At 37.4% G+C, this 14,591-nt stretch overlaps 1 protein-coding gene across 3 annotated transcripts in view; it reads right to left on the bottom strand.

The window, feature by feature from the left end:
• Positions 1-14,591, bottom strand: part of Wnt2 (Wnt oncogene analog 2) — a 120,621-nt gene that overhangs the window by 1,500 nt on the left and 104,530 nt on the right. For 2 of the 3 annotated variants that reach the window (XM_073090224.1, XM_073090225.1), the window contains 4 exons: positions 9,947-10,058; positions 9,012-9,174; positions 3,829-4,028; positions 2,793-2,935 (listed from right to left, as the gene is read on the bottom strand). In XM_073090224.1, coding sequence (XP_072946325.1) covers positions 2,793-2,935; positions 3,829-4,028; positions 9,012-9,174; positions 9,947-10,058 — 618 coding nt within the window. The remainder of the gene's footprint in view (positions 1-2,792; positions 2,936-3,828; positions 4,029-9,011; positions 9,175-9,946; positions 10,059-14,591) is intronic. The other variant, XM_073090226.1, reaches the window with a different exon arrangement.

The raw sequence follows: 14,591 nt of genomic DNA, 5'->3' as shown, positions 1-14,591 counted from the left end.
CAGAGGGTCCCGGGTTCGATCCTCGGCCAGACAGATGTCTGAATAATGAATTTAAACATCTGTTCTGGGTCTGGGTGTTTGTGTATTCGTCTTTGTGTGTGTCCATGGCACCCACGATACAGGGAATCCTAGTGTGGGGCTGTGAGTGTAGAAAGCGCTTTAAAGCGAAAAAAAGAGAAGAAAAAAAAATAGAATTCATAGCATGTGGCGATCATTACTTATTGTTATTTTTTAAATTAATTAAAAAGTTAAGTTTTTTAGTATCTGCATTTTTTGTATTAAATAAATTCAATGAACTGTGAACGTCGTTGGCCACAAGTGGAATGCTTTTAGTAGATATACCACTAAACAACCATAATGACTACGACTACAGACTACTTAAAATAATAATGGGAGAGTAGTGAATTTTTTTAGAAAACTAAAAACATAAGTAGTAAAAATTAATGTTTAAATCAAATGAAATCAAATCAATTTTTTTTATTCAAAATAGGTTCTTTACACAGCACTTTTTGAAAAAACTACCACCCCTCTACAAGGTGTTTCGTTATGGAGAGGAAGCGGCGAAAGAAACTCCATAACACACATCTTTAAAAAAAATGTTTTTTACAATGTTAAACTAACCTAATGGTACATGTGGAGGTTGAACTACTTCAGACCACACCGTTTTGTCAGTCAAATAATCACTTAGTTTATAGTACGCTGTTTTACATAGCGTTTGTTTAACGACAAGTTTCAATTTTTTTTCTCTGAGATTCAAAGTGTGAGATTTAAAGGATAATACTTTTTAAAACCACGTATGGCTTAACACATAAACAGAAGGAATCCTGGTATTGCGATAAATATAAGGCAAGTAAGGGATTTCATTACAGCACTTAAAATAAAGCACTTAAAGGGTCCTATAATCGTTAGAGAGTTTATAACTGTGCTGATTGGTTGTTAAAATTGTGTGGATCGCACTTTCGTAGATTACAACGATTACATCTTTATGACCACTGAAATGTGAAGAAAGGTGCAATCGCGAGCATGTTTTGAAGGTGGTAGAACCCTTTGTGGTTCGACTTTGGTGGCACCACCGCCTCATCTATCTCTGTCTAATAACAGCAGTGTTAAGCGATGCTGTGTTCTGGTTAGAAGGGTGTGGTAAGGGCGCCATACGTTTTCTAGGTGTTCCAGCTTAGTCATCGCATCGTTAGCGGCGCATCTGTGGTCGACCTCAGGTAGAAATGTAATCTTATCTGTGGTTGTTTACAGATGTTCATGGGCGGTAGTAGCCACTTACCACAAGGTGGACATGCTCGTCTGCTACTCCTATATTATAAAAAAGAGGTAGTAGAAGCAGTCGTATGCAGTTCGATTTCAGAGGGACCATAGTCCTATATTTTTCTGCCTAAAATGGCAGTGCCAAGCGCTGCTGAGTTCTGGTTTCAAGGAGTAATACTTAATCTTTACAAATTTCACTTATTAAATATTGGAATTGGATATATTTTTTATGCAGAAACTGTCAAATGACGATCTTTAGTAGGCAAAACATTGGATAGATTCATTTTTAATACCGGCCGTATGAAGATATTTTTAAATATCGATCTTTAGTAGGACAAAACAATGGATAGCTTGATTATAAATAACGTGCGTTACGCTACCAGTTGCCAATAGTAACCGATTGGCCGCCTTACGTCATAAATGGCAGTTCCCGTAGGATGCAGAAACTAATTGCTTCTTTCAACTGTTCCGTTGAAAACCACAGATAATAAGTTGTTATATTTTAGTGCCCAATTTATTATAATAGCGGTAATAATAAAGCCATTAAGTTCAGGTAATTCGTTAGGGCTCGTTAAGGTAATTAGGCTGGGAATTCTCCAAGAAATTTGCGAAGGAAGCGTTTCTCATTAGTTGTAATATTGGCTTTAAAACATAAGTTTTAAAACCATTTCCGTTATCATCATAATAACGAATCAAAAGTATTCGGTTAAATAATTTAAGCAATTTCGATGCAAATTCGTATTAATTATGCATTTGAATATAAATTTTAATACGCAACTTGGGATTATTCACTTTTCAAATCTGTTTTCATCATCAACCCATACTGTCCCACTGCTGGGCACGGGTCTCCTCTCAGAATGAGAGAGACTAGGCCATAGTCCACCGCGCTGGCCAAGTGCGTATTGGTAGACTTCACATACCTTTGAGATATTTTTTTATACATCTCTCAGGTATGCAGGTTTCCTCACGATGTTTTCCTTCACCGTTAAAGCAAGTGATAATAAATTTCTAATACGCACATAAATTTGATTATCAGAGAGCCTAGGATTGAACCACTAGGCTATCATTAGGTTGATGATGAAATCTGTTTTATATTACATAATTAGATATTCTTACTATAAAGTTTTATCATTTACGAAAAATCCTATGCTACTGATAAGTACCTATTTATGCTATAGAAATTGTAAACGAGCATCCAGTCCATTTCATGGTGGCTACTGTTGCTCTTGCTGTTAATCTGTGTTAGAGATTTCCCGTTGAACTTAAAGGTGGTAGAACCCTTTCTGGTTCGACTCCGGCGGCACCACCGCCACACCTATTTCCGCCGCATAACAGCAGTGTTAAGGTAGACATACTTTTTTGAAACGTTCCAGCTTAGTCCTCAGGGGTAGCGGCGCATTTGTGGCCGACCTCATGTATGGTTATCTAATCATATCTGGGGTCGATTACATATGTCCATGGGCGGTAGTAACCACTTACTATCAGGTGGACTGAATGCTCGTCTGCTACTCCATATTTAAAAAAATACTTACCTCGTGAAGTCCTATTACAATGCCGTCCATGTGTGCCCAGAGATCCAGTAGTGGGCTCCGGCTCGCAGTACGAGGGCGAAGCCTCCAGGTACACTAGTTCTGACTTGCGGGGTTGTCTGCCTATACCGGCGTTTTGTCTTGATCTGAAATCGATAAAATGTGAATATATAGATTGATATAGTCAACAAAATGTGTTGTTGTGTTTGATTTCAATCGTAATAAAAAAATTGTAACAAATCTTAAATCCATAAATTTTAGAAATATAAAACGTAGAAGGTACCTTTTCGTATTTTTAAAACTAAACACCATTTAAAAAATATTGTTACACATACAATGATCGTTACTTTACGTACGGTGTTTATTTATTATTTTATATTTATAATCGTTAGATTTAACAACCAAAATAAATTTTTGGCTGTTAAATTTAAAATTTGTTTGGCTGTTAAAGCCAAAAAAATATTTTGGTTGTTAAATCTAACGGAAATGAAATGAAATATATTTATTTTGTATAGGCCAACGACGGCACTTACAAATTATCAGGTACAATATTTTTCTTAAACTACTACCGGATCGGAACGCGACCTCTACTGAGAAGATCCGGTAAGAAACTCAACAGGTTTGTCTTTTTTTTTAATAATAATTATTCTCTTTTTTTTACGGCTTTCTCCATATCTCCTTATCATAAAAAATATTCCTCATAGCTGTTTATATAGCTACATTTCTTAATATGTCGGCAACTGGACTCTTCATTAGACAAGGAATAATAAAATAAAATAAAAACATCGAATTTTATCATATTGACACGAGTTAAAATTTCGCATTACAGTTTTAATAAACTGTTAATGGTAACGAAATTTAATTTAACAAATAGTAATTTATTTTTTGATTTTGATAGCGTTGTAGTTCCGTTTTTGAAACTTATACTGTGGCATTTTAGTCTTGATATGGTCCACGGGGGCGCTGTGTGCGCGCAAATGTTAAAACTCATACTAAGGGCCAGTAAAGTGACTAAAATTTGTGTCTATGAAACACCTACCTTCTTATAACAAGATGCGTTTGTGGCGCGTGGGTAGCAGGCGGCGGGTGTGGTGCCACTAATTTGGCCCTGTGGTATTTCTCTCGCAGGGCGCTCGCCACCTCGTGGAAGGGCGGCAGCGCGCGCCAGCAGGTCCGCAGCGCGCAGGACCCCGACACGCCGTGGCACTTGCACTCGCGACGCACTAGGTCCTTGACTAACTGGAAAATTGTAGAGCGTGAGATTTGGTTTTGTTCTCTTTTTTAAAGACACTAGCGACAATTTTGTAGTTAGGTAGAATGGACATCACAATCAAATCAATATTTCTTAATTCTAATTTGCAAGTCTAAGCGACGAAGTGGGACTAGGATTCTACCTACGCATAAGAGTACAGATGGACACAAATGAAAAATACGTATATAAATAAATGAACGATGTTTTTTTTATTAATATATCACGTCTCGGGAAAAAATCTGTGTCGGAAAATAATCGCTGCATTCGACGACAAACGAGAAAACATGGAATTTTATTCAATAAGACTAGCTGGACTGATCGAAATTAATCTCCATATAACATTGAGTAGCACGGGTGATGTTATAACAACGCTCTGTGGTACTTCTCGCGTAGAGCGCTCGCCACCTCGTGGAAGGGCGGCAGCGCGCGCCAGCAGGTCCGCAGCGCGCAGGACCCCGACACGCCGTGGCACTTGCACTCGCGCCGCACTAGGTCCTTGACTAACTGGAGAATTTGACGTTGTTAGCACGGGATTTGTGTTTTGTTGTTTATAGAGGCAAGCATAAAGTTGGTCTACAAGTACAAGAACATGATTATCAAATAAAGTCAGGCGAAAAAGTAGGGATACCGTAGCCGCTACTAACTGGAGAATATCGAAGTATGAGTTTTGGATTTGTTCTTTTTTTAACGACACTAGTGACAATACTATGGTTGGTCAAAATGTACATCAAGATCAAATCAAGTCAACTTAATCATAAGTTTGGAAAGTGCCTATGAGCGGTAAAGTAGAGCTGTACTAATGGAAGATACATAAATAAACAACGAAATTCAAAATAATTTCGTAAATATTCTTGGCACTTTTTTTATTTTCCGCTTGCTATACTAACGCCATCCTCATTTAACGACTTTCGACGGATACTTTTCCATACACAGACGGTACTTACTCTTTATCTCTACATTCCATACAAACATTTCCATAAAACCATAGACGTGAACTCGGAAAAATACAGAGTATATATTTTATAGATAATCTGTGTCAACAACTGGTACTGTCAGAGAAATTGCAGTAACAGTCACCTGTCATTCACTGTTATAATATTATGTATCTGTAGTAATTATTATGTCTGCATAGCCTTAATTATAAAGAGAGATACAGAGTCATTACGGGATTTAAATTAATATTTGTACTTTTGCAAAAGAAATAAATCTTGTTATTTTTGTGTTTAATTTTTAGATTTATCAATTTAATAACAAATCTATTAAAATGAAGATTAAATATGTTATTACAACTCAACAAAAAATCAGTAATTTATGGAAATATTCATCAGAACTTTGACTATAATATTAATTTCAAAATAAAAGTATGGATTTTATATTCCTTATCTAATGTAATATAAGGCACTTCGTATACATGGCTACGTAGTCGTCATTTAAAAAAAAACGCTTTCTACACTCACAGCCCCACACTAGAGATTCCCTGTGTCGTGGGTGCGATAGACACACACATAGACACACACAAACACCCAGACCCAGAAACAGAAATCTAAATTCATAAATTCTCTAATCTAAAATCATTTCTTAAATATTCAGTTAATAATGTGGATATTCTCCACATTATTAACTGAATATTTAAGCAGTCCATCCTAACATGGTGTTGATGTTAGAAGGAAGGTTAGAGATTCCTTAGCATAGGCATGAAAATAGTCTGGAAATCCTCAAATGCACAAAATTCAATTGAAATTATGCCACGGCCTTATGACCTCTATGACTCTATTCGTCTGCAATCGACCTCAGACCCCATTGCGTATCAGGCGACTATGGCATTAAATTTAGTCTCTAGGGCAAGGTTTCTGTGACAAATCTCAGGTTAAACTCGTATTCTATCTGTGATTAATTACAGACGCTTTTTTAATAATGTAGAAGAAGTAGACGAGCATGCAGTCCATCTGATGGTAAGGGGCTACTGCCGCCCATGGACATCTGTAATAAGCCCGACATGGGATTAGATTTTTACGTGAAGTCAGACACAGATGAGCCCCCCAGGGGTAGCGACCCCTGAGGGCTAAGCTGGAACGCTTCAGAAAAGTATGTCTCCCGTACCACACCCGTCAAACCAGAACACAGCAGCGCTTAACACTACTGTTATGAGACAGAAATAGGTGCTTTTCACAAATAAAATCCTTGTCCGCGCGTATTTTTCGTTATTTACCAAGATCGATTTATGTATACGATATGCTTAGGACCTTTAGCCCTTCAGGGCCCAATTACAGCGTTGTGCGGAACGATCCGGTTCGATTAGGAACAGTTTTGCCGGAAGGGACTCTTGTTTATTTCTTAGTAGACTCTTGTATGCAAATTGTAAAATGTTTTTGAAATGTAACATCTTAATTCCTGAGTTTAGGATACATTATAAAGTTCATTTTTAGAAGATTTTTCTACTATAATCCTTTTTATATTTTATGTATAGTCCGCGCCAAACTGATAGTCCGCTCTGAAGTTGTTGTAGCAGGTGTAGTCACACAATTTGCTATGGCGATGCGATTCATTTCTATATTCAGAGCGGACTAGCAGTTTTACGCGGAGTATACCTACATGAAAAATAAATTGGTGGACTTAAAGATTTGATTCTTAATATTTTTTTAGATTATTATCGTTATATAGTTATTATAATCATCCGATTTTATAATTGTGTTATTATTAGTTATCATTATTACCTTTTCCGAACATTCCATAGAAATTACCGCAAGTAAACGGAAGATTACAGTGGCAACCCCTAGATTTCAATCAAGTTCGAGTAACTACTGGCAACACTCGTCAATTTAGACGTTTGTAGTGCGTGTAAGGCTGACCACTCACTGACTACAATCGCTTGAGCAACCGGTAGCTGTAACGACAAAGTAATGTTGCTGTAAAGTTAACGACAATAGTTTTGACACGTGCTAACCACTACTAATTGTTAAAATAACAGTTGTTCTAACAATTTTATTTATTTTTTAAGTTAAAACTTCTTTACATTTTTTATGAAAATCAAGTCTTAAGAAAATCAAGTGTACTGCATTGTGTTATGATTGTAACACTTAATGAGAATTATGTATTTGGTATTATTGTGCTTTATTCAATTCAATTTATTCTCTCTTTTTTTTCTCTTTTATGTTTGTTTTTACTTAACCTGCATGTAGTCTACACCTTTAATTATAGTGGCATTAAGCTAGCCCCTTATTTGTTTTGTTGTAAATGTATAAATGTACATTATGTTGGTGTTCTATAAATAAAATAAAATGATATCTATTCTCCCAGTGAAGTACAGTCTAGTTCAAGCGTAATTGTGGATGACATTTAACAATTATTGCCTATTCGCAGGGCCCGCTCGGGGGCTCCGTATCGTTGATACGGCAGTAGCAGGTAGCAGGCAAGCGGTAGAACCCTTTGTGGTTCGACTACGGCGGCACCGCCGCCACACCTATTTCTACCTAATAACAGCAGTGTTAGGCGCTGCTGTGTTCCGGTTTGAAGGGTGTGGTAAGGGAGACTGACTTTTCCGAGGCGTTCCAGCTTAGTCCTCAGGGGTAGCGGCGCATCTGTGGCCGACCAGGTAGGTATATCTAATCCTATCTGGGGTTGATTACAGATGTCCATGGGCGGCAGTAGCCACTTACCATCAGGTGGATTATGCTCGTCTGCTACTCCTATATTATAAAAATAGCTACGCCTCTGGATAGTAAGCCAATGTGCGGTCAGCCTAAAGCGATGTACCAACAGTTACCATATTCGAGTTGATAGACTACCCGGTGCTAATTTGCGTCCATTACCTTTCTTTAACTCGTCTCTGGATTGCGGCAAATTATATACTGATATACTATTCCAGGAAATGGAAATGTTTATTGCATGTTCAATGGGGTAAAATGTGTGATTTTAGCTCTCTACTGCGGCTTACGATTCATTTGAATTTATGTTTTCTTAGGAGGCATGTGGTAACGGAAACAGTCATCGTCATTATAGTGTCCCTTCGTGTTCATCTCGTTTAAAATTTAAGGATTTATTTCTGGATTCATTTAAAAATTTAAAGATTTGTAAGACATGTCTTCGTTGGCATCATATAAGATGTAGTAGCAGATTTTTACAGTATTAACGATAGTCATTTTAATTTACCAAAGAATCAACATGATATCACATAAATCCCAGATGATTTATATGATCTACTAAGTTTCTTATATTTGGAAACATAAAATATTAAGCCCGTAGATCAGTTGTCAGTAATCAATAGTAATTCTAATCACACATAAATATATTTTATTGTTATAGATGGCGCCACAGATAAAATTTTATTCGAATATAAGGGCGATACAAGCAGGAAATATCAGTATGATTCCCAATAAAAACATATTTATTAAATAGACCCACCCAAACATAAACAACAACACCCAAAAAGCAACCAAAAGCAACGCAAGTACCAGGCTATCATAATGATGTAGCTACCTCGCTTATCTTCCTGTCAACGCTGTTGTTGTTCATTAAGCTAAGCAACGCAACTACCAGGCTATTAGGTTCAACAACGCTGTCCCTGTAGTCCCGGGGCTAGAATAGGTCTATGGTAACCCATCACTGTTGTAAGAGGGGAATAAAAGGGAGCTTCCGGGGTTGCGGGTGGCAAGACTCTTGCCACCCGAGTTCCCGCTCGAACCGTCCAGCAAGCAACCTCTGGAAGTACGGCGATATTTGTGGTCCCATACCGACGTAAACACCAGATGTGACGGAGGAGCGTAAGCTGCTCCCCTTACGGCAGAGCCATCGGAGATCCTGGAGTACTCCACCAAGCACTGAGGACGGCCATCGGGGCGATTTTAGTATGGTAAAAATCCCACATAACCCGGCGTAGCTCCCTACAGCGTCGGGTACCTTTTGAATGTTTCCCCCTCGTGAAAAAAAGGCTAAGCAACGCAAATACCAGGCTATCACAATGATGTAGCTACCTCGCTCACCTTCCTGCCAACGCGGTTGTTGTGGAGGTTCATCAGGCTGCGCGCGTCTGCTTCCATTTCCCTGGAGTCGAGGAACCGTCGCGCGAATCTGGCGCCGTAGGCTGATTCTCCACAGCCACCCCACTGGAACTGCTCTGATGGGTTCGCTCGTCTCCTGAGGATAAAATGGGTGGTTAGTTAACGGCTAGACTTTATTGTGGAAGTTTGGTTTTTTTCTTTTAATATGTATGCCGTCTTATGGCAAGTGGTCGCTGTCACCCATGGATATCGGAAATCAACTTCAGATAAGAAGAGAGTCCTACCCGGGGTGAGCCATAGATGCGATGCTATCAATGAGGAATAAGTTGGAATGCCTCGGATAAATATGTCTCCCTTATCATATTCTTCAAATCAGAACACTGCAGCGCTTCACACTGCCGTTATTAGGCAGAAATATAGAAATATATGTGGGGGTAGTGTCTAAACGTGAAACCACAAAGTGTTCTACCACTTCATTATTTCTATTATTTTTTAGGGTTCCGTATCCAAAGGGTAGAAACGGAATCCTATTACTGAGTCTCCGCTGTTTGTCCGTTTGTCATCTCTGGAACAGTAATAAATAGACACTTGAAATTTGCACAGAATACCTAAGTATTCTTATATATTTATTACTATTTCTTTGTGGTTTGACTTCGGCGGCACCACCGCTATTTGCCTAATAACTGCATTATTAAGCGCTGCTGTATTCTGGTTTGAAGGGTGTAAGGGAGACATACTTTTTCGAGGCATCCCAGCTAAGTCCTCAGGGTAGGGCATCTGTGGCCAACCTCAGGTAGGAATCTAATCTTATCTTATTGATTACAGATATCCATGGACGGCGGTAGCCACCTACCATCAGGTGGACTGCGTGCTCGTCGGCTACTCCTATATCATAAAAATGTATTTACCTATTAGAACTGCATCCACAGGCCGGCAAGTCGCCTCGTGCACACGCCGTGCTCAAAGCGTGTGTGACACCCGCCGATGTGATAGCGTATGTGAAGGCTGCTTCCCTGGTAGCTGAACAAAGATGAAAATTATGTTAAAATTCCGCTATTCGATAACAGATGGCGCTGTATGTATGTTTTACGATATCAGTTTCTTACAGGTAATTTAATTGTATTTAAATATTGACAGTACTGCTATAATTATATTATAATGTAATTTAAAACATTATATTATAATGTTTTACATAACATTATATTATTATGAATAAATATTATAAATCCAGGGGGCATTTGACCACCTGTGAATCTGCCCGGGCAAAGAGGGTATCCTCGAGACCCGAATTTCCTGCCCACCGCCCTTATGCTGTATGTAATATTGTTCATATTTAAAGCGAATATTTAAAGGAGATATGCTCTTGAAAATATATATTCGATGAGTAACAACGGTAACATGTAATAGGTACATAAAACTTATAGTACGGATTGATTAGCTAAAATTTTTCAACGTTTACACATACTTTTATATTAAGCTCTGTTTCGGATCTAGACTTTGTTAGATTTACTTAGTAAAGGTAGACTTTGGTGATTAAATAAAGTTATTTAGAATGAGGAATGTAAGAACGCAGGCTTCGGAATAAATCGATAGTCGACAAAAATTATATTTTCTGCCAACCCCTTCATGTTACGGATGAAGTTAAGTACATTTTATATTTGAGCTTGGTCCCTTTACCCCTTTCCTTTGGATTTGCCACTGCTCAAGCTTGGCTTGTGTGTTCTTAATTAACTGCAAGATTCCGATCCTATGTAACTTTAAGGAAAAATGTTAAAATTGATATTTCATAAATTCCCATAGATAAGTAAAGATTACTCGCTCCTAACAAGAAATTTTTGTGTTTGTAAAATATTAAAAAAATGTAGTTTTTAGATTATTTAAGAATGAAACGATGTTTCTTCGCACTTTTTCTTCGATTTCGTGCCTTAACTGCACACGTCGGCATTGTTCCGCGTAAATTACACCATGACAGCCATTAAACGGCTGACAGAATTGTCAGCCGTTTAAGTAATTCAATGGCTTCCTTCAATTACAAGGCGGTCAGATATCTATACTTATCTATGTAAATTCCCAATACTTTTCATTTCGTTTTTAACAAAATATTCAGATGCTAACATTATGATTAGAAGGGATCATAACGGCGTTAAATTATATATTCGTACAGATGAAGCGATAAGGGCCATTTGCAATTCTTCAGAGCGTAGGAATATTACGCAGGCAGCCGCAAGGCAGATAGACAGACATCCTACTGATATACTAATAATAAATTTATCGTCGACGACCGTGCAATATTAAAAAAATATATTACATTTAAGATACAATGCATCTGATTTTTTAACACGTTTTTATTAGCTTGATCTGTATGTATTTGATAGGTATGTATATAACGGAATCTTTGAACTCGATTTTTACCCACTTTTAATGGTTCGATATTTTTTTTAAGTGGCTACTGCCGCCTATGGATATTTATAATCAACCCCAGATATGCTCCTAATTGAGGTCAGCCACAGATGTCTCGCTAACTACGGACTAAGTTGGAACGCCTCGTATGCCATTTAGTACACACACTATATCATAACGCCGTCTAAATGATGTAGCGACTTTGTGACCTATGTGGTCGTCGTTATCTTATTTCTGGCCCACTGTTGGGCATGTGTTAGTTGTGAGCGGTTGGGAAGGGATAAGACCATAGTCTACGATTACCATGCGGATTCATAGTCTTCATACAATTATGAGGTTTTTTATATAACTCTTACAAAGGTGGTAGAACCCTTTGTGGTTCGACTCCGGCAGCACCACCGCCACACCTATTTCTACCTAATAACAGCAGTGTTAGGCGCTACTGTGTTCCGATTTGAAGGGTGTGGTAAGGGAGACAGATTTTTCCGAGGCGTTCCAGCTTGGTCCTCAGGGGTACGCATCTGTGGCCGACCTCAGTTAGAAATATCTAATCCTATCTGAGGTTGATTACAAATGTCCATGGCCGGCAGTAGCCATTTACCATCATGTGGACTGCATGCTCGTCTGCTACTCCTATATTATAAAAAAAAAAAAACAAAAACATGCAGGTTCAATTTTCCATCAACATTTAAATACGGCAATTATAATTTCTAATAGCACATAACTTTCAAAAATTAGAAGTGCGTACCTTGGATTCAAACCTTGAACCTCCAAATTGAAAGATCATTTTCAAATTCAAATTCAAATTCAAATCTCATTTATTCAAAATTGATTCATATAGAATACTTTTTGAAAGTCAACAAACTACCACCGCTTCGGAAGGTATTTCGCTATGGAGAAGAAGCGGCGCAAGAAACTCCATACGTGTGCATATTTGCATCTTTTAAAGAGTAAATAATATACAATTTTACATAGTGGTACATATAATTAATTTTTGATGTTGGAGCTGGAGTTGTCATACCATACGGATTTATCATTTAAATACTGATTTACATTATAATAAGCTTTTTTACATAAAGTTAATTTTATAGTAGATTTAAACCTTTTCTCGGATAGATCGATAATGTCTTTTGGTATTTTATTGTAGAAACGAATACAGTTCCCCATAAAAGAATTACACACCTTGCTTAATCTAAATTGAGGTATGGCCAATTTATCTTTATTTCTAGTATTATGACTGTGCCTATTATAATTTTTTTCCAAAGAAGAATAATTTTTGCGAGCATATAAGATATTTTCATAAATATATTGACTAGGCACTGTCAAAATATTTATAGATTTAAACAGTTCTCGTAAGGACTCACGGGGGCGAAGACTATAAATGACTATAAATGGCTTTCAATTGAATAATTTACAATTGAAGAATTTCAAACCACTAAGCTACCTAATTGATGTAATTTAATTAGTATTAACTATCAATTGTAAAACAATCGGCCTTAGGAAGTAATTATACCAACGTTTTTTATAAATAACATTGAATAAAAATGGAGAATCTCATTATTCATCATTAAGCCACTAATGTCGACAACATGTTGGACAGTGTAGTGTATTCACAAGTTAAATCCAAGACGTTTAATATCCACGCACCTCTGATTTTTCAAAGTTATGTGCCAAACAAATTAATTATCACTTGCTTAACCGGTGAAGGAGAACATCGTCGGAAACTTGCATACCTGAGAGATCTTTAAAAAAATCTCAAAGTATGTGAAGTCTACTACGCACTTGTGCAGCGCGGTGGACTATGGCCTAATGCTCATTCTGAGAGGAGACCCGTGCCCAGCAGTGCCCAGCCCAACATATACTAATCAATTGAATTGTCAAAAAACAAACGGTCATAAGAAGTAATTATACCAACGTTTCTTATAAATAACATTGAATAAAAGTGGAGAATCTCATTATTCATCATTAAGCCACTAATGTCGACAACATGTTGGACAGTGGACTGTATTCCAGTTAAATCCATGCTAATAGTATTTATGCATTCAGGTTCGACGTTTCAATCAGCTGACTTGCACCGCTCAATCGCACTCGGTATGTAAATAAAGACATCGGTCGCGTAGGGGGTCCATATGTCATGTTTGTTTTTGGGATATTCCGATTGACAAAGTTCTGTAATTCTTTTGTTTATATACGTAAAAGAACCTTTAAAAAGACGCTTTATACACTCATAGCCCCAAACTAGGATTCCCTGTGACGTGGGTGCCTTGAACACACAAACACCCAGACCCAGAACAGATCTCTAAATTAAAAATTCAGATGTCTGTTTGGCCGGGGATCGAACCCGGAATCCTTGGTACGTCAGACCGAATCAGCGCGTCGTGTTATATAATAATATTTTTTATAATATGGAAGTATGTATGCACTCAGGTACGACAATTCAATCAGCTGACTTGCACCGCTCAATCTCACTCGGTATGTAAATAAAAACATCGGTTGTGTAGGGGGTCCATATGTGATGGTTGTTTATGGGTTTTTCCAGTTAATAAAGCTGTATATTTTTGTATTATAGTTATATTTTGTTTCTGTATTATTTGTATCTGTATTTTTGTATTAATATGAAGCCGCAAACGAGAATGTAGTCCTTATGATGGTAAGTGGCAATTGCCGCACATAAATCGCCAGACAAGATTGGACCTCACATCTGAGGTCAACCACAGATCCAGGTAATCTTGAGGACTAAGTTGGAACGTCTTTTCTAAGTGTCTGCTTTACCACACCCTTCAAAGTAAAACACAACAGCCCGTGACGCTTTTATTTGGCAGAAATAACGTGTACCACAGCTGCTTATTTTTTAAATTAAGAATTCGTATTATTAAGAGATATATAACGTATTATAAGACACACTGAACTAAATTTCAATCTAATAGTAAAAAAAAGGTTAGGTTACGTTTTTTCGTCATACAACTTTAACGTTAAATCCACTCTAATAATTGTTAGGTTATTATTGAAAAGTTAATATTTTATTTCATCCTGTACGAGTCCACAATTTGACCTGTGTAGGAAAGTGTAAAGACCCAGGAACCCTATTTATTTTTCAAAACAAAAGAAACCGAAGTTACTATTTATAACAACAGCTAATAAAGTTTTACATGC

This window comes from Epargyreus clarus, unplaced genomic scaffold, assembly GCF_041222505.1.
Source record: "Epargyreus clarus isolate Ecla_fem2 unplaced genomic scaffold, WU_Ecla_fem_2.2 ptg000032l, whole genome shotgun sequence".
NCBI classification, from domain to species: Eukaryota; Metazoa; Arthropoda; class Insecta; order Lepidoptera; family Hesperiidae; genus Epargyreus; species Epargyreus clarus.
This window is presented reverse-complemented; position numbering and strand designations above follow the sequence as displayed.